At 39.7% G+C, this 22,518-nt stretch overlaps 1 protein-coding gene across 1 annotated transcript in view; it reads right to left on the bottom strand.

The window, feature by feature from the left end:
* Positions 1-22,518, bottom strand: part of Ryr2 (ryanodine receptor 2) — a 415,387-nt gene that overhangs the window by 353,343 nt on the left and 39,526 nt on the right. The window contains exon 3 of the mRNA XM_059263016.1: positions 17,498-17,602. Within this exon, the coding sequence (XP_059118999.1) occupies positions 17,498-17,602 (105 nt within the window). The remainder of the gene's footprint in view (positions 1-17,497; positions 17,603-22,518) is intronic.

The raw sequence follows: 22,518 nt of genomic DNA, 5'->3' as shown, positions 1-22,518 counted from the left end.
AGAATGCATGCTATGCAAGCCAGTGAAGTGGATGTGAAGATGAGGCACCCACATCAGAAAGGAGCAATAGTTACACTATTGAGCACCACCTAGCCCGTTCCAAAGGAGCAGGGTAAGAGTCCACCTGCTTCCATCAGCTGACTACCCACTCAGCAGGCTGTCAGCAGGTGATTGGGCAAGAAGATGGCTTCTTTGAGAGAAGAGCTCTTCGACCAGGAGAGTTTCCTCCCTTCACAAGCTTGCCCTCACCACAAGTGTCATGAAGGTCATCCCTGTCCACAGAAGCTGGAAGCCTGCAGACTCATGACTCCTAAAGCCCAAAGGCCGAAAGGATACATATAGCTCCTATGGAGCAGCATCTGGGAAGGGACGGCATGCCCACAGACAGCATGGGCAGCCTAGGAAGATCTAGCCTAGGACTGTTCTAGGACACACCAAGAGAAGGTAAACTCCCAAACCAGACAGATAAGATGCATCAGACTACAGCAGGAGAATCACGGGTCAGGAATATCCATAATGGAAGCTCCCTGAAGATACCCAACAAGGCCCTGATAAATGAAATGACTCTGGAATCAGAAGCCTTCCAGACAACCTTGGGCTCTTCTCGTCCCATTACACATGGAAAAGTCACAGAACAGGAGCCTGAAGAACAGGCCAGGTGCAGCAGAAACTGCTGCCCACACTAATTGACTCAGGGATATGGTCACAGTGGATTGAGCTACCTAACTAAGTAAAACTTCAGAGACCCAAAGGTTTGACCCAATAGGGCATCATGATGACTGCCATCATGAGACTGGTGTGATGGAAATGACCATGGCACACTATATCTATGAGTATGAGTAAGGCTATTTTAGTTATACACAAGGGACATGGAAGAATGTACCCACAGAGCAATATGAACAGACTCTAAGTGTTGTGTAGCAATTTTCCTCCAGGGTAAAATATCCCATCCTACAGGGAAGCTGAATAAAAGGCAGAAATTCTTAAGGGGAGGTGAAACATTCCATCCTGCAGGAAGTAAACAACTCAAAGCCTTCAGGAAGTTCCTGAAACCAACCAGATTCCCTAGGTTCCTCCCTCCCAAAGCTTATATAAGCAGTAAGGCCTGCTGAGGCTCATTCTCAGATCAGCTGAGCTGCCTGGAAGAGACTCTCACTAGCCTGTAGAGCTTCCTGTAATCTATGTGGTGCCCTCTGGTGTGGTGGTTTGAATTAAAATGGCCTCCATAGGTCCATAGGGAGTGGCACTATTAGGAGCTGTGGCCTTGTTGGAGTAGATGTGGCTTTGTTAGAGGCAGTGTGCTACTGGGGCAGGCTTTGGGGGTCTCAGAAGCTCAAGCCAGGCTTAGTGGCTCACAGTTCACTTCCTGCTGCCCGTGGATCCAGATGTAGAACTCTCAGCTACCTCTCCAGTATCATGTCTGCCTGCATGCTGCCATGCTTCCCACCACAATGAAAATGGACTAAACCTCTGACACTGTAAGCCATGCCTAGTTCAATGCTTTCCTTTATAAGAGTTGCAATGGTCATGGTGTCTCTTCACAGCAATAGAAACCCTAACTAAGACATCTGGATTTCCAACTTTTATGAGCTTGTCACTCATGCAGGGGTGGGCTTTTGATGATATGTTTGCCTTTGAGTCATTTCTGCTCCTCTAAATAATCCGATGAAGCTCACAACTCACAAAAGTTGGGCTTTGATAGCAGCTTCTCTTGAGTCTGTCATCAGTTCTCTCGCTGGGGTGAACATTCTCACTTCTCCCCAGGATTAGGGTCACTCAACACCAGGGGGTTAAGTTATTTCCAACTGCCCTTCCAGTATGGCTGTCACAGCAGAATTTCAAAGTTCAAATGGCCAACGAGTGAGATTTGAGTTATACAGAAAGAGGTCAAAGAGAGTGTTCATCAGTCTGAACGACACTGACTCCACAGACATGGCTTCTAAATGAATGCACAGCTCAACAAAAGCGTGTTTAGCTCCTGACAGAACACTAACATTCAGGAACAAGAAGAGCCTAACCAAACTGGCCAGCAGCCAAACAAAGCCTGTGATGTTCCATTCAATGGTGTTTCCATGACCTCCTTATAACTAACAAGCAATTTCTAACATAAAATTCACACCAGAAAGCCAAATTTAAAATGAGACATCATTATGGATGGAGAGGGGCATGTGGGCTGGTGAGGCAGATGGAAAGCAAGCAAACACAGAGAAATAACTGCAAATGCTTTCAAATAATATCTATTTCTATGTCTCTCTATACAGTTTTCATAGTTGATTTTCAAAAGAATTAAGAGTGGCTTGAAGGGATACTGAAGAAAGTGCCAGTCTAGATACAGCACAGAAACGCTGTGCTGGAAAAGAAGGTTTCAGATACACACAGAAACAGAGACATGTTGTAAAATGCTGATATTAAAGGGGTGGGGCTTAAACAGGGAGGTGCCATAGCCATGCTTAGAAAAACAAGAGCCCATAGCCCATCAGGAAAAGTTTGATCATGAATCAGAATTTTAACTCTTGTCATAGAGGGAAGTGTACAATTTCAAATTAAAAAATAAAATAGCCAGACAAGAAGAAGTAGTTTAAGGTATGGTGGACTTAAACTATAATATGGAAGGTCTCAAAGACTAGCACGGATATCATCATCATGGAAACAGTAAGTCTCATCAATGGAACCTGCTTGGATATAGAGGCTGAAAGAGGATCAAAGAGAGAAAAAAATGCAAACATCCTCATAGACATGTAGTTGTTTGGGGATCACTTTGAAAGGCCCCCGATGGGATAGGAGAGGTGAGGAAACTCCACTGTATCAAAAGAAGCAGATCCCAAGTTAGGGATGGAGAGAACCTGGCCCCAAGATAAAGATGAAGAGAGCCAGTCCCAAGTAAGGGTAGATGACAAGGGAAAAATGAAGTAACAACTTCAGTCTGTCTCGAGAGACTCTTCCTATGAAGTAAAAAAAAAAAAAAAAAAAAAAAAAAAAAAAAAGCCAAAGCAAAATACTAAGGCAAACTGTCATTGCTATGTACTTTGAGGACAAGCTGAGTGGGGATGTAAATGCTGGGGTGACTGAACTCCACTCAAACCTTGGAGTATTAACAGAAGGACTTGGATACTTTGATAGACTGGTCTAAATTGACTCCTGCCCCTGCTTCGTTTTTTCCTTGCCTCTCACCCACACCTATTTCCTCTGTCTCTCTTTTCATTCCTCATCTTTTTTCTTAACAGATGAAGAAACAGAGTACCAATGCCATTGTACCATGACACAAACTGCTAACAGTGTGGACCTCAGATTGCCTCCAGACCGGGCACCTGTAACTGTCCTTTCTATGTGGCAAAGCCATTTGCTTTACCCCTTCACTTTTCAAGACTGCATGAACACAGGAAAAGCCCTGCCTTTCTCTCTATAATGCATGGAGCAATATTGAGACTGCACCACAGCCTTTTTAAGATAGAACATTCACTTTTGTTTAGCAAATCATATTGAATACTAGTAACAAAACCCTTCCTATGGCCAGAGATACATCAACATTTGTATAATTAAGCCAATTACATAAAACGATCTAATTGGGAGTAGAAAGTCCTTTTATGGAGCCCGCTGCAGTTGACAGTAACTCAGAGACATAAAAGGCTCTAACTGGTGACCTGTAAAATGTGGTCATTATAGCCAAGCAGTGAGTTCAAACACTAAAAGAAGCTGTGCTAAGAAGCAAAATGAAAAGGTTCAGAGGCAGCAGCGAGCATGCGCTTTTTGGTCACAAGTCCTTTGTAAATGCAGGGAAACACATACCCATTTTTCCACATCAACCTGCTGTGGAAAGAAAAAGCCAAAAGAAATTAAAAACAAAACAAAATAAAAACTCCTAACAATGGTTCCAATGGTTGTCTAAGTCAACTAAAGTGTGACCCCTGACCCAAAATCTACTTTCTATTTCAAAGAATATACAATAATACTCAAACTTCCAATTAGCAATTCATCTCAATAAACCAAAGCATTCTCAGTTAGTAAAGCAATCCCATAGGTATTCTGCTAAAAATGAAACAGGTCCAGAAGACAGCCCAAGGCACTCAAAAGGTGAGTTGAGCTGTATAGAACCTCAAGCACAATCTGCCATCTTGATAGTTAGAACCCCTCCCCGAAAGCTCCATTTAATTATAAAGGACAATGACAATCTGGAGACAAGATGCTTCACAGTAACTTCCCTTACAACATGAAAAGCAAAAATTGTTCTTACCTCATTCTTTTGAGCATTACATAAAATTCCACAATAAAAAAGAACACTTTATTGTCAAATAATTCTGATATGACACTCAGATTAATCTAGATTGTTTTTATTAGTGAAATGCAAGGTACTCTAATCACAGTGTGACTCATTAAAAAAACAAAAGTGACATGAGTATGATACCCACAGTGTAAAAATAACAACAACAACGAAATTACATGTCAACAAGAACGCCTTTTAGAATGTTCTTGGAGTCCACTATGGAGGGACACACTCAACTGTAAAAGTAAATCTCCACTACTCACCCCTAGAATAGAATGCATGATTTATGTCCTGTGATAACTGACACTAATTCATATTGTTCATTAATTTAGGTTTTTTTTCTCCTTAGAAAATTTCATTAATCAGATTTAAAAAAAAAAAAACTAAAGCTGTTTAGCTAAAGCTAAATCCAGGCACTAGCTAAATATATCCATGTCTTGTAAGCAACATTTGTTAAATGTTATAAAATGATTTTAAGACTGAGTATGGTGGCACAGACATTAGATAATTCAAAAGGTAAATTGGTTTCTTTAGAGCTAGAGTAAATGGAAGCAAGATGAGGAGAGGGAAAAACTCCAGTGTGACATGAAAGTGGAAAGGGGTTGCTAGGGATGGAAGAGCACAAGTGGCGGGGCATGGGAAAGGGAGAGAAAAAAACTTAAGGAGATTTTGTTTGAAAACTGTCATAATGAAACCCAGTTCTTTGTACGCTAACAATGAAAGAAAAATGTGGCTCAGTTGTCACAGACTGTCCTGTACCCAAATGGACAAATCTTATATTTGTATGCTTATAAGAAAAAATATTTTAAAAAACTATTTCTTTACCATATTTATCAGGAAAGTTTTAATGCTGTGTTTTAATAATATAAATGATTATCAAAATGTATGATACCATCATGCTCACATTTAAATGCTAGACATTCACACAGCACACAGGCTTGTACACACCAGAGCAAAGACAAACACTGCAGGATTTATCAGAAGACAGACTTGGGAATCAGGCCATAGCTTAACATTATCAGCTACAGGAGTTTTAATGATGACACAGTAGTGGGGGTTGGAAAGAACAACATGAACTCCCCTCTCACCAAATAACCAGAGAGGCTTAGCAACAGCGAGTGCTAGGCAGTGAATGGTCAGCTAGACACACAAGACAAGGACCACAGGGCTGTAACTACACATAAGCCAGGCACAGTGATTTCATGACACGGCTCTTGTCAAAGTCAACACGAGCCACTTTTTGCAATACCTGCAAATAGTGAGGAGAAAAAACAATTTTCATGGGGCTAATCAAGAAATTTACACACACAAAAGAAAAAATCTCCAAAAACTTGGTCAGTATTAGAATCTAAGCAATTATCAAATTCATAAAAACAGGAGAAAAAAATGAACATTTTTCTAAGAACTTACTAGCGACTTTTTTAAGACAAAATTTCATGTATCTCAGACCTGAACTCCCCATGCAGCTGAGGATGACCTTGAATTTCTAATCCCCTGCTGCATTCCCACACACTGGAATTGCAGCCCCACCATGCTTGGTTTATGCCTATGTGGAGTCGAATCCAGGGCTTTGCACACGCTAGGCAAGCATTCTACCAACAGAGCTACATCCCTAGCCCTTGATTATGTAGAAGTTTAAAGAAATATATCAATTTTATCATGCTAGAGAAAATACTACAATATTTGTAGCAGATTATACTAAATGTTTTATCACAGGAACACTAATAAAAAGAGCAACCTCATTTTTTAAACAAAAATATCTCTTAAGAGAAGTAGTCATTTAAATGTCAGCTTGATTTAGCAGAGGACACAACAGTCCAATACAAAAATAACTCTTGCTGAAATTATATCATTAAATGAAAAACAGGTAATTCACATACCATCTCGATTTTGCATTTGTGTTTTAATTGCAAGTTAATGCACTAAGTATGGAAAATCCATACCCTAACACTGTTTGGTGCTGTTGTTTCTTGGAGTTGTCTCAGCCATTTTGCTTGAGACTGTGTTGAGTAGTTATTCCTCCTATTCAAACACCCACTTCTCAAGAGAAGAATCAGGCTCTAAAGACTCAGAAAGCTAGTGATGTTTAAAAAATTCAGAAAGTCACAAGACTGACAGGCCCTCTCCCCAAAAAGTGTAAAAAGTTGCTGGGAAGAGGTGAGTCTCAGGGCAGTGGCCTGCAAGTTGGGTTGATTTTCCACACCCTGTTGACTGACTTCCCATGTACAGTAACAGTTACTATGATAGTTGTGGTCTCACATTGATGGGTTTCCCTTATCACTGTGCCTAGCTTGACTTACTAAATGTGTAAGCTCTATCATCAGACTCATATAAATTTATAATTACTATGTTTGTCTTATAAATTTGCTGTCCTCATAAAAAAAAGTCCATCTTCGTTTCCATACTTATTTCTGCCCTATTCCATTTCAGACAGTAACTTCACTACTCCAGCTATATATACATATACAGATATTGTCAGACTACAGCTTTTATTTTTCCTATCATTTAATATGGTCAGCAGCATATAACTGTTAACTAAACAGCAGAAAAAGCAGGACTGAGGCCTCTCGCATGTTCAGCCTCCTTAGCCCTATTCACAAATTTTAACCAAAATATTCTATTCACTTACATTTAGCTTTATTGCTGAAATATATTTATCATTGCACTTGTATTCCGTAGGTCTCTTGGTCTTTCTAAATTGTTACTGAAATGTAATTTACAGGGTTAAGGTTAGAGCTCAGCTCAGTGGCAGGGGCCTGCCTAGTATGTGCACAGTTCTTAGCTTGATCCATGTCCCCTACTACCCAGCAACTATACCCTCTAGAGAAGGGAAGCGAGAAGAGGAGATGGGAGGGAGGAGAGGGGGAGAGAGGGAAGGATGAGGAAGGAAGAGGTTGAAACAACTTCCATGATTTTTGCCTATTAAAGCACACAATTAACAATTTTTTACCATATTTAAAGAGCAGAAAGCAATCACTATAATCTAAACTCAGAACAGATTTAATCCCATTATGTTCTTATTTCTCTCCCCTTCATTCTTCTTCTTTACGTTAATCAAATACTTTGGTTTCATTTGCCCTGGAGGCTGCTGAGTACACCAGTCTTTTCCTTGTTAAAGATCACTTAGGCATTGATGGTTTTTAACACTCTAGTACAAATTAGCAACTTCAGCGTGTTCCAGAAGGAGCAGTTTTATATCTTCCCATTTTTTTGTTATTTTATTATGCATTTTAACCACGGGTATTTGTTTACTATTTTTATTTATGTGTATATGTGTGTGCATGTAAGAGTTTATGTGCAGCACATGCATGCAGGTGTCTGTATCAGATTCCCTTTGTGTGCAGCTACACCAGTGCTGGGAACTGAACCCAGGTCTTCTGCAAGACACCACTACCCTTAACCACTGAGCCATCTCTCAAACCCCCATAGCACATAAATTTTAAACCCCAGGTTTCTGAAAGTGTTAGGCATACCTCAATGTACTTCTTTTGTGCTGGAATTCTGGCTCCACATCCCTAGCTACCTTGGAAGTTTCCATTGTCTCTGAAACGTATTTCTTATGTAACTTAATACCTCTTATTAGAGTTAATGAATTCTAAATTAGTCATTTTTAAATGTTCCTAGTTTTGAGCTTTTAAACTTTTTGTCCCAGGAGTTACAATACTGGTCAACTGCTCTTTGGAAACAAAACTACTTAATTTTATGCCTCTCCAAATGTTTCCTGTAGTGTCTGACTCAAATGAGAAACAATGTAAAACAAGCATTGCTTGGATTTGTAAGTTTCTTTCCCTGCAAACTTGCTATGGATTATATGTGGACTGCAAATTACCTAATATGTACTAAGTGACCAAACCGCCAATCAACACAGAACTAAAAGAAACCTGCTTCGTTATGTTGGAACGTTAGTACTTAACACACTTCAACAGTGAGTTTGTCCCCGACAGGAATGATGCTAATTCTTCCTGTGAATCTGTTGTGAGAGGCACAAGAGCAGGCTTTCTGACATGTTTTCCTTAACTATTGAACACAACATTCACCAAGAAACCTTTCAGTTCTCCTTTTATATTTATCTTTAAAAAAAATATGTGTGAGTCTGTGCTTGTGGGTTCAGATGCCCAGTAAGGTCAAAGGTGGGAGTCATATCGTCTGAAGCTGGAGTCACAGATAGTTGTGAACTACAATGTATAGATAAATGCTAGGAACCAAACTGGAGTCCTCTGGAAGAACAGAACCACACTCTTAGGGGCTAAGCCATCTCCCTACCTACTTCTTTCTTGTATTAGTACATATTTTCTTATTTAAAAAGATGTGTTTACTTTTATGTGTACGGATGTTTTGTCTGCTTGTATGTGTAATTGATACCCACATACACCAGAAGGGGAGGGGGTGGGTCCCCAGGAACTGGAGTTATAGATAGTACTTAGTCACCATGTGGGTGATAGGAACCAAACCTAGATTCTCTGCAAGAGCAGCTAGTGCTCTTAACATCTCTAGCCCCTTAATACATATTTTCAAATGTCAGAATAGAGATTCCTTAGACCTCAAACTGAGGTCTCTGAAGTGTTTCCAGGAACAGGCCAAGCAATTTCAAAATGGAAAATGCAAAGTCGTAAATGAGGAAACATGGACACAGCCTTCTTATTAGAGAGATTATAAATGCTAAAGCCATATCTGCCTGTTAGAATAATGGCTGTGGTGTGTATTTTTAAACTGCATGAGACTGCAAAATTCTTTCTACTGTCATTTTAAGAAAAAAAATTTACCATAAATTTAATTAAGCAAATGAGGCCACAAAAGCAAGTCCAGTAATTTGCTGAATTATATAATTAGCCCAACTTTTCTCTTTATACTGCTTCGTATTAAATGACCCACATGCTTCCATTTCATCAAACCTGTCAGTCATGACTCCAGTCACCTCAGAATTCCTGGACCCTCATATATGCAAAAAGCACTCAGAATTGTTATTCAGAAACTTACTTCCTTTTCCTCTCTTAAACTAAACCAGGCAACAGAAAATTAAGATCCTCTCAATTATTCCTTGTATAGAAGCAGAACAGTGCCTTTATTGTTACTTAAATGATTCCTGAATTTGTAGAAATTTAGGAAAATATGCACACATCAAGCTCGAAATTACCAACACTTCCTCGCACAAAGCAGAAAGTATGGCAAAGTGGTTCTTGCATAAGCTTTCATGTTAGCAAATTCAAATGATGGGTCCCTAAGTTAATAATAGGCAGCTGGCTGCTGGGTGGGCAGTTCATCAGAATTACTAAGCACAATTAAATGCCAAGAGGAATCTCATTTGAAACAATTTAAAAAAAAAAAACAAGAACACAAACAATGTGCGGAGGGAAAAATACAAACACTTAGGACAGACCTCACTGGATGGTGATACATTTCTACAATGTGAAATCATTGTCATTTGCGGGGACAATAGTAGACATGTGGTGGAAAGCTTAACTTTGAGTCTCAAACCTGGAACTGTGTACAAATTTAATGTGTTTAAAAAGAAATGATAACCAACACAAGGAAGAGAATCATCAGCCATAGATAATGATGGGTCAATTACTCAACTATTAGGAGAAAAATCCTAAATACTAATCTTAAAGAAACTCCAGGTCCACAGTGAATATCCCTAGACTTCATTAAAAAACACACACACACACACATTCTTAAACTTCAGCTCTATATACTGTGAAGAAATGGTGTGCAGAGACTAAAAAAAATTACCCTATTGTTCATTTACTAGGAAATAGCTTCATGTGAAAATTACTTCTATACTGTAAGCACACAAAAAAAAAATCTAAGAAAAATACCTGAATTGAATGATTCTAATCAAATCAAATAATCTATACATTCAGGGTTCAAAATCTGAAAGTCTATAACTCTGCCACTGTGATTAAATTACACACTGATTAAATTGACTTCCTTATTGAGTTTGATGCTGGAGTCTGTGAACCATGTCAGTCAAATGCAGACTCATGTAGCCTTTGCTCCTGAATAGAAAAAAATATCTACAAATAAAAGATGCACATTTCAACCACAGACTTCCACATTCTATACATGACAACAAAATAGGTGAGGTTCCACAAATGTGTGCAGCTGAAGGCCCTTTAGGAAATTATAATCCCAGTTATTTTAAATTACAGTTTCAGTTCTGTGTATGACGGGAAGAAATGTGTTCATATACACAGGCTTTAGATAAAACAGTGAATGATTCATCCATTAGGAAAATTTCAAAGCTTTTGCCATCCTGGGCTCTTCCCTAAAGTTTTACTTAAGAGGGATGTTCCAGAAAACAGATGTAAACAGAACCCAGCCTCTCAAGAGGGTGTAAGTTATAGTAGACATTTGAGAGTAGCAATTTCTCACACAAAGAGTTAGTGACATCATACTGCCTATAGAGCATGGATCCTCTAAGCATTTCGTAGATGTGAGGGTGGACTGGAAGAAGTCATACTGAGTGTTAGGAGCTTCCCCTGTGCATTCTGAAACACAAATAAGAACACTGGATGACTGGGATGGCCACTATTAATTGTCAGCTTGACTGGATCTGGAATCACCTAGGAAACAAGTCCCTAATATCAACTGTAAAGGGTTATGTAGATTAGCATTTGGCCCTGAATAGGGCAGGGTAGTTATCTTGACTAGGTTAAATTGAGGTGAGAAGACTCACCCATTGTGGGTGCCACCATCCCATGGCTTAAGTCCTGGACTGAATGAGAAAGTGAGCCAAACAATAGCATTCGTCATTCTTTGCTTCCTGATTGTGGATATGGCATAACCACTCACCTTCTTTCCAGCCACCATGCCTTCTCTGCCATGATGGACTGTACCATAGACTGAGTCACAATAGACCCCTCTTCCCTTGGGATACATTTGTCTGATGTCTTTACATTGTAGTGAGGAATTGAACTAGCAAGGCTGCTAACATCTACCTCTACTCCAGCTCACAGGGCCTAATAAATACATGAATTCTAGAAATATGAGTTGATAAGCAATTTTTTAAGCCACCACATTTCAGTGGTGGTCATCTGTTTTAAGAGAGAGAAAACTACAGCTAAAATCTGTGAATATTTGTGGTGTTAAGTGAAGTGATGATAATGATTCAGAAGTTTTTACATTTAGTCCACAGTTTATAGTTGCTTTCTCCTGGGGCAGGGGTATATAGACCTAGCTATTCAGTGTGCCTCAACAGAAAAATCATAAAATGATGTGAACACACCCAGAGTGCCGCCCATGTGATGGGCTTGTCCTGTGTCTATCACAGTATTTAAGTCTCACAGCTCCACGAAGAAAATACTATTGTTCTGTCTCACTTTATAAATAAGGAGTGTATAGGAGAGAGAGATTGCTCAATGGTTTTCTTGCCTCTGGGAGTGTGCTGTTTAATCTCAGCACTTGGACACTACAAGACACAGCATCAGACTCCCTGGATTTCACCTTTTGTTCTTGCACAGGTACAAGATCATTTTTTGGTGCAATTACTTGTCTGAAATCAGTGCCTTGAGGCTCAATACATGTACTCATAAAAACTCATTTATGGTGCTTTGAAGTTTGAAAAATGTAGTTTTAAAAACTCATGTACTGGTGAGTTTAGCTAGTAGCCTTTTGATGCACTTTTGAGTGTTCACAGAGTACATGAGTCAAAGAGAAAGAATTTTATGAGAACATAGACAAGAATGTTAATAGTTCACATTCTACAACTCTCATTTTTCACAAAAAAATACAGAGCCAACTTACATCTGCTAGCTCTACCAACAATTAAGTCGCTGGGGTATCCCTGTCCCTTTCATTAAAAGGCAAAGCATTACTTAAAAGTAAGCAGTATTCTTATAGTGTCATATCAAATAACAAACTATTTTAGTAAATGGAGCCATTCAAGGCACTCTAAGAAAACCTCGGAACCAGGTGTGGTGGCTCTCACCTGTAATCCGAGCACCTAGGGGTCTGAGGCAGGAAGATCTCTGTGAGTGCCTGTTACACAAAAGTGAGATATCCTTTTCTCAGAAAATAAAGAATACTGGTGAAAATATTATGTAGTCACATCCTGGAAGTTTTGTTTTCTACCTGAATTCTGAAAAATGGCCCAATAAGATCAAATCATTTCTGGGAATAAATTTGAAATGAACTCGTGTAAATAGTTTTCATATTAACTCTAATTGTGTGGAGGATGAGTTTAAAAATTAAGAGAAAATTCAAAACAATAAGAAACCCTACACTCTTAACATAGTCCTCACAAGAGCACTGTAATTGTTTTTCTAATCCTGAAATTAGAGTCATTAATGGCAAAACTACATTAGTTATCATTAGAGCCACAAAGACTTTACATGACATAACTTATTTCACAAATATTTAAAACATTAACATTAAATAAATGAATGATTGAAATTCAATTCACTCAAGATTCAACTCGATATTATATCTTCATACTATTTTATCATATCCTAGATTCTATTGATTTGTAAAGCATCACTCATAATCTACAGTAAATCCTTAAATTCCACAGTGAATTACACATATACTGAATTAAAATGAATAAGTGCCAAAGATATCAGCATACTTCCCTATCCAAGAACAGGCTGTATAGGCAAGCTCTGGTTAATCTTCCTGGTATTTTTTTTTGTATGTCTAGTTTTCATTTTTGTTGAGAACTTCATACATGAATACTGCATCTGCCTCACTTCCCCAGCTCAAGCCTATGATGTTCCCCCTCCCTCCCAATTCATGACCTCTTCTTCTTTAATTATTACTGTTACATGCATATGTGTATACGCACACATGTATACAGAACCTACTTAATCCATTTAGCATTGCTGGTAATGTATCCAGAGCTAATCACTTGGGGCTAGACAACCTATGTGGGAGCCACCCTAGAGAAAATCAATTAGCCCTTTATCAGCAGCCATTAGTCACCTGTAACTCTTCATCTAGGGGTGGGACCTTATTGCCCAGCTTGTCATGTCAACTGACGCTGTCATTATGTTGGTCTTGTTCAACCGTATGGTTAGGATTTCATGGGTGCAATTTCCCTGACATATCTTAGAGACACTATCCAGCAGCAGATATCCAGGGCCTCCAGCCCTTACTTCTGTAATTTTCTCCTACATCTAAGGCTCAGGGCAAACATATAGTACCTTTAGTAGTCCAAATAGCAGTCAAATAGTCATATAAGCAAACATCAAAAGGAACAAGGTTCTACAGTCTTCCAGAAGCTACCATACCAAAAGACAGAAAGAACAGGCAATGTGGAACATTTCTTTCTCCAAACACATGCTCCTAACTAGGACATACAAGTGGTATATTGTACTTATGGCATTAAACAAAAGAGAAGCCCTCACAATAAACAATCAGTACTTTAGAAAGACACTTCAGTAAACCTCTTGAACACACTCTCTTCACTATATTGCATCACTTTTCACTTGGCAGGTGTGCCCTTGGAAGCAGAATAGTTAGATTCAATTATGTGTTTAAAAATAAAATCATATAAAGAGAAGTGTATGCCAAATATTTTTAGTAAGTTTACTAAGATAAAACCAACAGCAAGAGCAAAAGTTAAACCAAGTGTTAAACTTTTTGAAACTAGAATAGCGAGTGCTGTCACTGGGTTTTTTTTTTTCCTGAGACTTTTCTTAATCAAGGAATTTTTTATTCATTTTACATACATACTAACTGTATTTTCACACAATGGCATCATCATTAAACTGCTCAACTCCATGTGGCCAACCTAGTTGGGATATCAGTGCAGGAAGGGGATGTGCTAAGATTAGCTAAGATTCCAGAAAGGAAAATCAGAGAAAAGGTAGGCAGGAATAATGGGTTTCAGGACAACCAGGTGAATTATTCCTATATGAGAATTAAGTAAAGGGTATAAATAGCTACCTGTTTGTTTGAGACAGGAAATCACATTGTAGCCCAGGCTTTCTTGAAATTCACTATGTAGCCCCAGGCTAGGCTCAAACAAACTCATAGCAACCCTTCTACCTCAGTCTCCTGAATGCCACTTTGAAAAGTATGCTAACTCTTCTACATCCAACATCATATTTGGTCATTACTCAAACTTGGTGATGAAGACTTTCATTCCCTCAGAAAAGAGGCCAGAGCTAGGATGTCTCAAGCCTCTCCTCTGAATGCTGTACTAGAGAAACACCCACAAATAGCCCTGAGGAGGAAGCAACCCACACTTGTGGGTTCAGAGACAGACAAGAACTAAGATCCACAGGAAATCCAAGATTTGCAGAAGAAAGAGAAGGAAAGATGTGTGTGTGTGCAGAAGTCAGGAAAAACACCTGGAATAAAAATGCAGTGGACACAGTGCAGCAGGTGCATCCTCCTGTGGCCTCGCTGGGGTCTCTCTGTCCTCAGCATCTCCAGGCATCTGCTCTTGGTCCTCTACTGTCATGATGCTCTGAATGACAAACACTAGCTCAGATCTCTATCTCCATTTTATCACACATTGGGCTCTTTTCTCACTTTGGATGAAATAATCCAGAATGCTTTTGGTTTAGAGAGGTATTATGTGACCAGAAGCGATGATAGGCATATCTTCTGAGTCCAAGAGACTTGGCTCCTACAAGACCAGCAGCACTTGCCAGTCACACAACCTAACCCTGAGCTGATGATATAAACACCCCAAGGGGTAACACAGCTGTTAAAGGGGAAATTGCTATATCTGTGTTGGTAAACAGTCACCATCCAAGAGGGCTTCCTAACCTAGACCTCCCTAAGGTCCTCTATCATGCACATTCTATAGGACAGTGGTTCTCGACCTTCCTAATGCTGTGATCTTTTACGTTGTGGTAGCAGCCCTCAACCATAAAAATTATTGCTACCTCATAACTGTAATGTTGTTACTGTTATGAATCATAATGTAAACATCTATGTTTTCCTATGGTCTTAGGTAACCCCTGTGAAAGGGTTATTCAACTTCCCCAAGTGCTTGTAACTCACAGGTTGAGAACCACCACTATAGGAGCTCCCTACCATGCTCTCAATCCTAGTTATGTTCAATCCTAGGCAACCATGTGGGGCTTTGTAAGATGCTGATCCAACTCTTCACACAAATGTCTACATTCTCTGGGGTAGAAATGTTCTGGTTAGAGAACAATTCAAAACTAAATTCAACTAAGTAAAAGCACTGCAGAAAGGGATCCAGAATTCTAACAATAAAATGTGAAAAGCACAAATCCCTAAATAGTATTTTTAATTGTTTCCTCTGGGCATGGGATATTCAGAGCTTGCCTAGTTCAACCTCATGGATACAGGTTTTTCCAAAGTTAAGTTTAGAAAAAGCATGGGGGCCTAACCTTGTTGGAGGAGGGACTGGGGGCGGTGGGTTGGCAGGGGCTAGGGGGCAGGAGGATGGAAGAGAGGGAGATCTGTGGTTGGTATGTAAAATGAGTAAAAAAAATTCTTAATAAAAAAAGAAAAAGAAAGAAAAGGAAAAAGCAGCTTTGCAATATAAAATTTCGGACATTGTTCTGCAAACAAAAGCAATGGCTGTTTTGTTGTTGTTGGTTTTGTTTTGTTTTAAGACAAATTCAAATTTAAAAACTGGTATGCCTCTATGATATTAAAAGCCACAAGAGGTGAAATTCCAGATAGAAATCACTGTTTGAACAGAGAAACTTCATTTTTTTCATAACTTAACTCCACTCGAAGAGAATGGCAGACCTTGCTGAAAGAAAGATAAATAAATAAATAAAAGAAACTTCACACCTGTTGATATGGGATATTTGTAATTGGTAGTCACCAAAAGTGATTTTAAAATAATATAAAACAAGTAACATGTTTGGAGGTTGGTAAAACAGCTTTCCTTGGAGCGGTGAGTAAAATCATTATTCTCTTCCACATTTAGTCATTATGTTAAAACTTTTTTTCTTCAACATACTTATTTCCTCTGGATGTACATATTGTAGTGGAATTGTTGGATCATGTGATAATTCTATTTCTAATTTTTGAAGCACCTTCAAACTATCTCCCACAATCATCATGGTAACGTTTATTCCTATCAACAAGGTGCAAACAGATCCCCTCACAGCATGTCTTGATTTTTAAAACAATTAAATTTTTTATTGAAAAGCAAAATTCTGGAAGATGTACACATGACAATCAGGCTAACACTCATGCTCTGACATGTGCCCAAAAAGAAAACTAAGAAACAGAATCATTCTTGGTAGATGTTAGTTGTGTTTTCCATCTTATTCCCAAAGAATTTCAGACAAACAGGATTTTCAGGAGAATTACAAGAACCATAAATGGTTTATCCATATTGGTCACACATACATCCTGTATGTGAAAATTTAATTTATAATTAATGAAAAAACTAATTAATGTTCTAAGATGTGTTTAAAACCTTAGGGCTAAAAAGGTTAATGTTAGAGCATAGCTGATTAGTCATCATATGAAACTTTGTGACAATATTTTTTAATCTCTTTATTTATCCAAACTGAAAGTGTTTTGGCAATAACAACAAATGGTCAATAATGGCAAGGGAAGTCCCAGATGAATTCCTGGAAGCAAATAGTTTATTAGACTATGAAGCACTAGGGTAAACTGGTGGGGTGTCGGGTAGCCATTCCTCCTACTGATTATGTACAAACTTTAATGAACTGATTAAGAGCATGTACTATCACCTCCCTCCCCCTGCAAAAACAAACAAATAAACAAAAAAACAGCAATCCTGTGTCTCCTGGAAAAATAATTAAAATAACCCAATAGGCTTTCAAAGAAAAATATCATCATGAGGATACAGAATAGGAATTTTAATTTTCAGAAGATGGTTTGCTGTTTGCAAAATTACAATTTGCTGAAGCTGTCCTGCTGTAATTTTGTTATTTAAAATACAGAATGGTGCCATGAAAGTGTATCCATTACAAAGATGCTTAGGACATGTCACTTGGAGAAGGACATTTGAAAATGACACAGAGGTCAATGGCAAACAGCCAGGCATAAAGCTAGCAGTCAGACGGTGACATGGGAACATGTAAGGAGACACACAAACACCCACAAAACACACACATGAGCATGAAGCAAATGGAGGCTGAATTATTTTTATAGATGTCTTTAAGACATTCTAGGCCTGATAGATAAAGTAGGAAATCAAATATAAGGGAGCCACATACAGGAGCCACTGACTGAGCAAAAAATATTTCACAATACCCAGGCAGGCAAACATTCACATACATACAACTAAGTTCAGTAAAAGACCACGCATCTACACAAGTGATTACTTACCCCTTCTGACTTCTCCATGGTGTTGGCCAGCATCTCCTGTAGGGCACGTACCGACAGGGACTGCTCCAGCACAAAGGTACAGATGGACAGGTCCGGGGGGACATTCTATGTGGAAAGAGAAGGAACCATCAGGGTAACATCCTCCTCAAGCATGCAGTCAGTTGAACTTGTAAGGCTCCATTTCCCTTCCCACCTGTGACCTCTCACCCTCATCTTCGCATGTAGGATGCACTGTGTTTACATTACATGGTTAACACTTTCTTATGAGTCTGTGAATGCATGCATGTATATGCTTGCATGTGTGCTGGTGTAGGAGTAGGTACGTGCACATGTGTATGGAGGCCATAGGTCAACAAAGTATCATTCCTCAGATGCTATCTACTTTTAAAAAATATAGAAACATGGTGCAGCAGCTGATTTAGGATAGCCACTCAAACACTTGCCCAGTCCCAAACTCCATATACCCCAGTGAACTTCTATGTTGTTCAAGTGGTCTTGAAGAGGCCATGGAGCTTCACTCGGGGTTTCACACTTTTGCTATCAATTTTTTATTTTGTATATTTTTAAATGTTTCCTGATATTTTAACGTTTTAATAAATTTAATTCAATTTAAAAGTTGAATTCACTTATCCACCATAAAAAAAGAAAAAACTATGATGAAGTTAACAGTAATAACAAAAAAATCAGCTTTCGACTCCTTCAAGCATTATTTTTACTTTATGTTTTTATTTTATGTTTTGCCTGCACCTATGTGTGTGCATCATGTGTGTGCCCAGTATCCTCAGAGGTCAGAAAAGGACATGTGATCCCCTGGAACTGGAGTTAAGGATGGTTGTGAGCTGCCAGGTGCCAGGAACCAAGCCCAAGTCCTCTGCAAGAACAGCAAGTGCTCTTACCTGCTGAGCTATCTCTCCAGCGCTCCCTCCCACACATACACTCCTTTTCTTTATGGAGACAAGGTCTCTCTTTGGCCTGCAGTTCTCCAAGTAGTTTAAGCTGGCTGAGTGTGAGCCCCACGGATCCTCCTGTCTCTGCCTCCCCAGCACTGGGATGACAAGTGTGTACCACCACGTCTGGCTCATTTTCACATGGGTTCCAGGGGATAGAACTCAGGTCCTCTGCACGGCAAGCACTTCGGCAGATGAAAGGCACCTCCCCAGTCCCCACTTTAGGAGATGAGAACTACCCCCACCCCCACTTCAGCAGATGACAGCTATCCCCCCACCCTCACTCCAGCAGATGATAGCTACCCCCCCCCAACCCCCATCTAAGACACTTTGAACTGACAGAACAATATCTGTTCCTCGTGGAGCATCTACTCAGACACATGACACTTGGAGCTTTGTCTGTACTGGCTATGTCCCATGGCCAGGATTCCTACAACAGTGATTTTGACAAGACAAAAGAGAAGTTAAGCTACTTTTCCAAAGCCGCAGAATTACAAAATGTTTAAAGCTGGTTTTAGAACCCAGGCTTCTCCAGATCTCAATGATTCATTTCTAACCTAACAAGCAGCCTGATGATTACAGAAATATTACAAAGACAGAGAAATAACACTGGCTTCAAATTAATACTGGAGTTAAGCAAACAGAAAAATGAATTGATATAAAGCATTCATTGACACACAGGCTTTTTCTTTTGTATAAGATAAACATTTATATTCCTGTAGCTGGATTCACATTTTGCCTCCAACTTAGGACACAGAGATTTGGCTGCTGTCTGCATACAAGTGTGTGCTGCATTTTCTCATTTAATTTTTATTTACATGTATGTAACTTCATCTGTTTCCAGAAAGCTAAACAAATGTATACAGGGATGGAGAGGGTTTTAGCTCGGGCAGTGGTTTCCTCTCATTTTGGTTTTCTGTTAGGAATCCTGGGTTCCCGTCAAGAAGGCAAAGAAGTTAGTTTAACTTTTACACCTCCTTTCGGTGTGCTTCAGGCGACCTCGAGGGCAACATGGAAGCAACTCAAACAAAATGTGTTTTAAAAATGAATGTTGTTTTCGATCTTGATAGCTTGACAGCAAAGAAAAAAGAAGAGACTCAGAATTCAGTTCTGATAGGTGATCAGCCAAAAGCCATATGGAAAAGTGCTTGGGCTTCCAATCTATGGGCTGAAGAACACTCCTACTCCAAAGAATCACCGAGACTCAAGTTTCTTTAAAAATCTGTCTTCTAAGCTGAAAAGAAATGCCAATAAAATATAATTTTATCTCTCCAGTTTAAGAAAAGCCCACATTCGCCTGAAAGCTCAGAATCTCAGAGGTGCAAATGAGGAGAGAAGCGGCGGGTTGGCCGAGACATAGGAAGGCACCCACAGCACACTTTCAGATGGAGCAGATGGCCTGTGGCTGAGGCAAGCTCATCAGGGCTTGGCCACCCATCTGCTGAGCAGCTTCTGGCAAAGTACCATGACCACTGATGGTCAGCTCCTCCTTGCATTAGAGGGATGTAAAGTAGCACAATAGGGTTGCTGCTGCCAATGTACTGACTGGACACACGGACCCTGCAAGATTTTACTCACCAGCTGGTGAAAACCATTGTCCTGATGCTTATATGTTCTCTCAGTGACACTATAACTGGTCTCATGACCAATGACCTTTCCTACACACTGTGGGAGGGAAATATGAGCCAGAATACACAAAAATCCCAGCTCCTGTTTTCCTTTCTACATGGCTTCCAAACCTCACTCATACTACCCTACCACAGTGCCAGCCTGGAAAAACTATTTCAAGGTTTTCACTTTTCCGTGGATGTTCATCTTCCAGGTATTTTTTAAGTCTATTTTTTTAATTGTGTAGATAAGTGTATATGTTATTGCGTGTGCGTGTGTGTGTGTGTGTGTGTGTGTGTGTGTGTGTGTGTGGACACATGGAGCCAGAGGCTGATATCCATTGGATGTCTTTCTCCATCACTTTCCACATTATTTATTTTTTTGAGACAGTATCTCTCCTTAAACCTGGAACTCACAGATTAGTACTAGACTGCTGGCCAGTGAGCTCTGGTGATCCTCTGTCTCAGGCCCTCACACAGGGATTATACACACATGCCACAGCACCTGGGTTTTAGCATCTGAACTTGGGCCTTCACACCTCATAGCAAATACTTTGCCCACTGAGCCACTTTGTCCCAGCCCCTCTTTGTCCTATTTTTTTTCCCTCCTTCCCTCTCTGCCCCAGAAGTTAATATGATCACCTTTGCAAAGCAAAGATTGTTCCTGTGTAAGACGAATTGCTAAACAATCTTATTAATAAAAAAAACCCGGAGCTAGATATTGGGATTAAAACCAAGAGATCAGAGGAATAGGACAAGCCACAGCTAACCTCACCTTACCAACCCTCAGCCTCCAAAGAGACCTACTTCCTGTATGCCCACGCCTATATGCCTTTCTGTCCCTGCCGTCTCACTTGCTCTCTCCGCCCAGCTACATCACTTTCTCTTTCTGCCCAGCTCTGTCACTTCCTGTCTGTCTCTACAGATTCCAGACCTTTATGGTTAGCTAGTGTTGGAATTTAAAGTGTGTGCCACCATGCCTGGCTCTGTTCCCAGTGTGGCCTTGAACTCACAGAGATCCTGATGGATCTCTGCCTCCCGAATGCTAGAATCAAAGGCATGTGCTACCATTGCCTAACTTCTATGTTTAATATAGTGGCTGGCTTTTTCCTCTGATCCTCAGATAAGCTTTATTAGAGTGCACAATATATTGGGAGACACAATATATCAACACATTCCTGTGTCAATGAATGTCATGTCACCTCTTTGAAAGACAAAGGTAAATGTCTGCTAATTAATGAAGCTGGTAAACCTGGGTATCCCCAGGCATTGAGATTGTTCAGAAAAGCTGGAGGCATTGATCTTGGCATTCTGGACCACGACAGGGTCCAGGTAGGAGAAAGGCATTAGCAGGTTTAAATGAGGGATGATTAGCAGGCCATTACTACCTCAAAGGCCACAGCTGTGCCAATTTAGTTCTTAATTATGAAAATCTCTAGTGAATTAGTGGAGGTTCAAAGGGTTTCCACTCTTCAAAATCCATCTTTTAGAACACAACACCCAAGGACTTCATGGTACTGAAAAACCATACTTGAATCCATAATTTATAATACATAAAGCATCTTTCAAATCTAATAGTACATGAGTAGAGCAAGCTACTTTTTAAAACTACTTTTTAAAATGCCAAAGACTAACTGTGCCCATGCAAAACTAGAAGTATGCTAGTGTTTGTCAAAGACCTTCTCTCTTTAATATCAACACAGTGATACTGTATCATGTCAACTCTGTTCGAATGCATCTTGAGTGGGAGTCATTTCTGACTAGCATCCATGAAACTGTGAAGGGCAACACACACACACATGAAACCAGAGAAGAGGCTGCTCCTACTACAAAGGAGCCTTATGGTAATGCACAGGGGATGAGGATGTGGCTCAGTTGGGAAAGTCTTTGCCTAGCATGCACAAAGTCCTGGGTTCACTAGGTTTATTCGGAAGAAAAAAAACAAGTGTGGTAGTGCAATCCTATAATCTCAGCACTGGGGTAGTGGGAAGGAAGGTGATTGGAAATTCAAGGTCATCCTCAGCTATTTAATGAGTTCAAGGTCATCCTGCACTACATGAGACCCTGTCCTATAAAACAAAAAAGAGTAATACATCAGGTCTCTAACGTAGCATATGGGAATACCCAGGCATCCCTTGCTTCTAACATTGTCAAGGCCAATCCACTGCAAGCAGGTTGATTTCTACCCTATTAAATGTGAAGCAGTACTGATTTTTAGAAGGTTTTTTACTTATGTGTATATCTGTGTGAACATATGTTATGTGTGTGCAGTTGCCCTTAGAAGCCAGAGGACAGCACCAGATACCCTGGAGCTGGAGTTATGGGCAGTTGTGGCCCAATCCACCTGCATGCTGGGAACCAAACTCATGTCCTACAAGAGTGGTGTGTACTATTAACCACCAAGCCATCTCTCCATCCCCACCCTATTATTTATGATCTCATATAGGAGGATTATATATTAACCATT

Source organism: Peromyscus eremicus, chromosome 5 (genome assembly GCF_949786415.1).
Source record: "Peromyscus eremicus chromosome 5, PerEre_H2_v1, whole genome shotgun sequence".
NCBI lineage: Eukaryota > Metazoa > Chordata > Mammalia > Rodentia > Cricetidae > Peromyscus > Peromyscus eremicus.
This window is presented reverse-complemented; position numbering and strand designations above follow the sequence as displayed.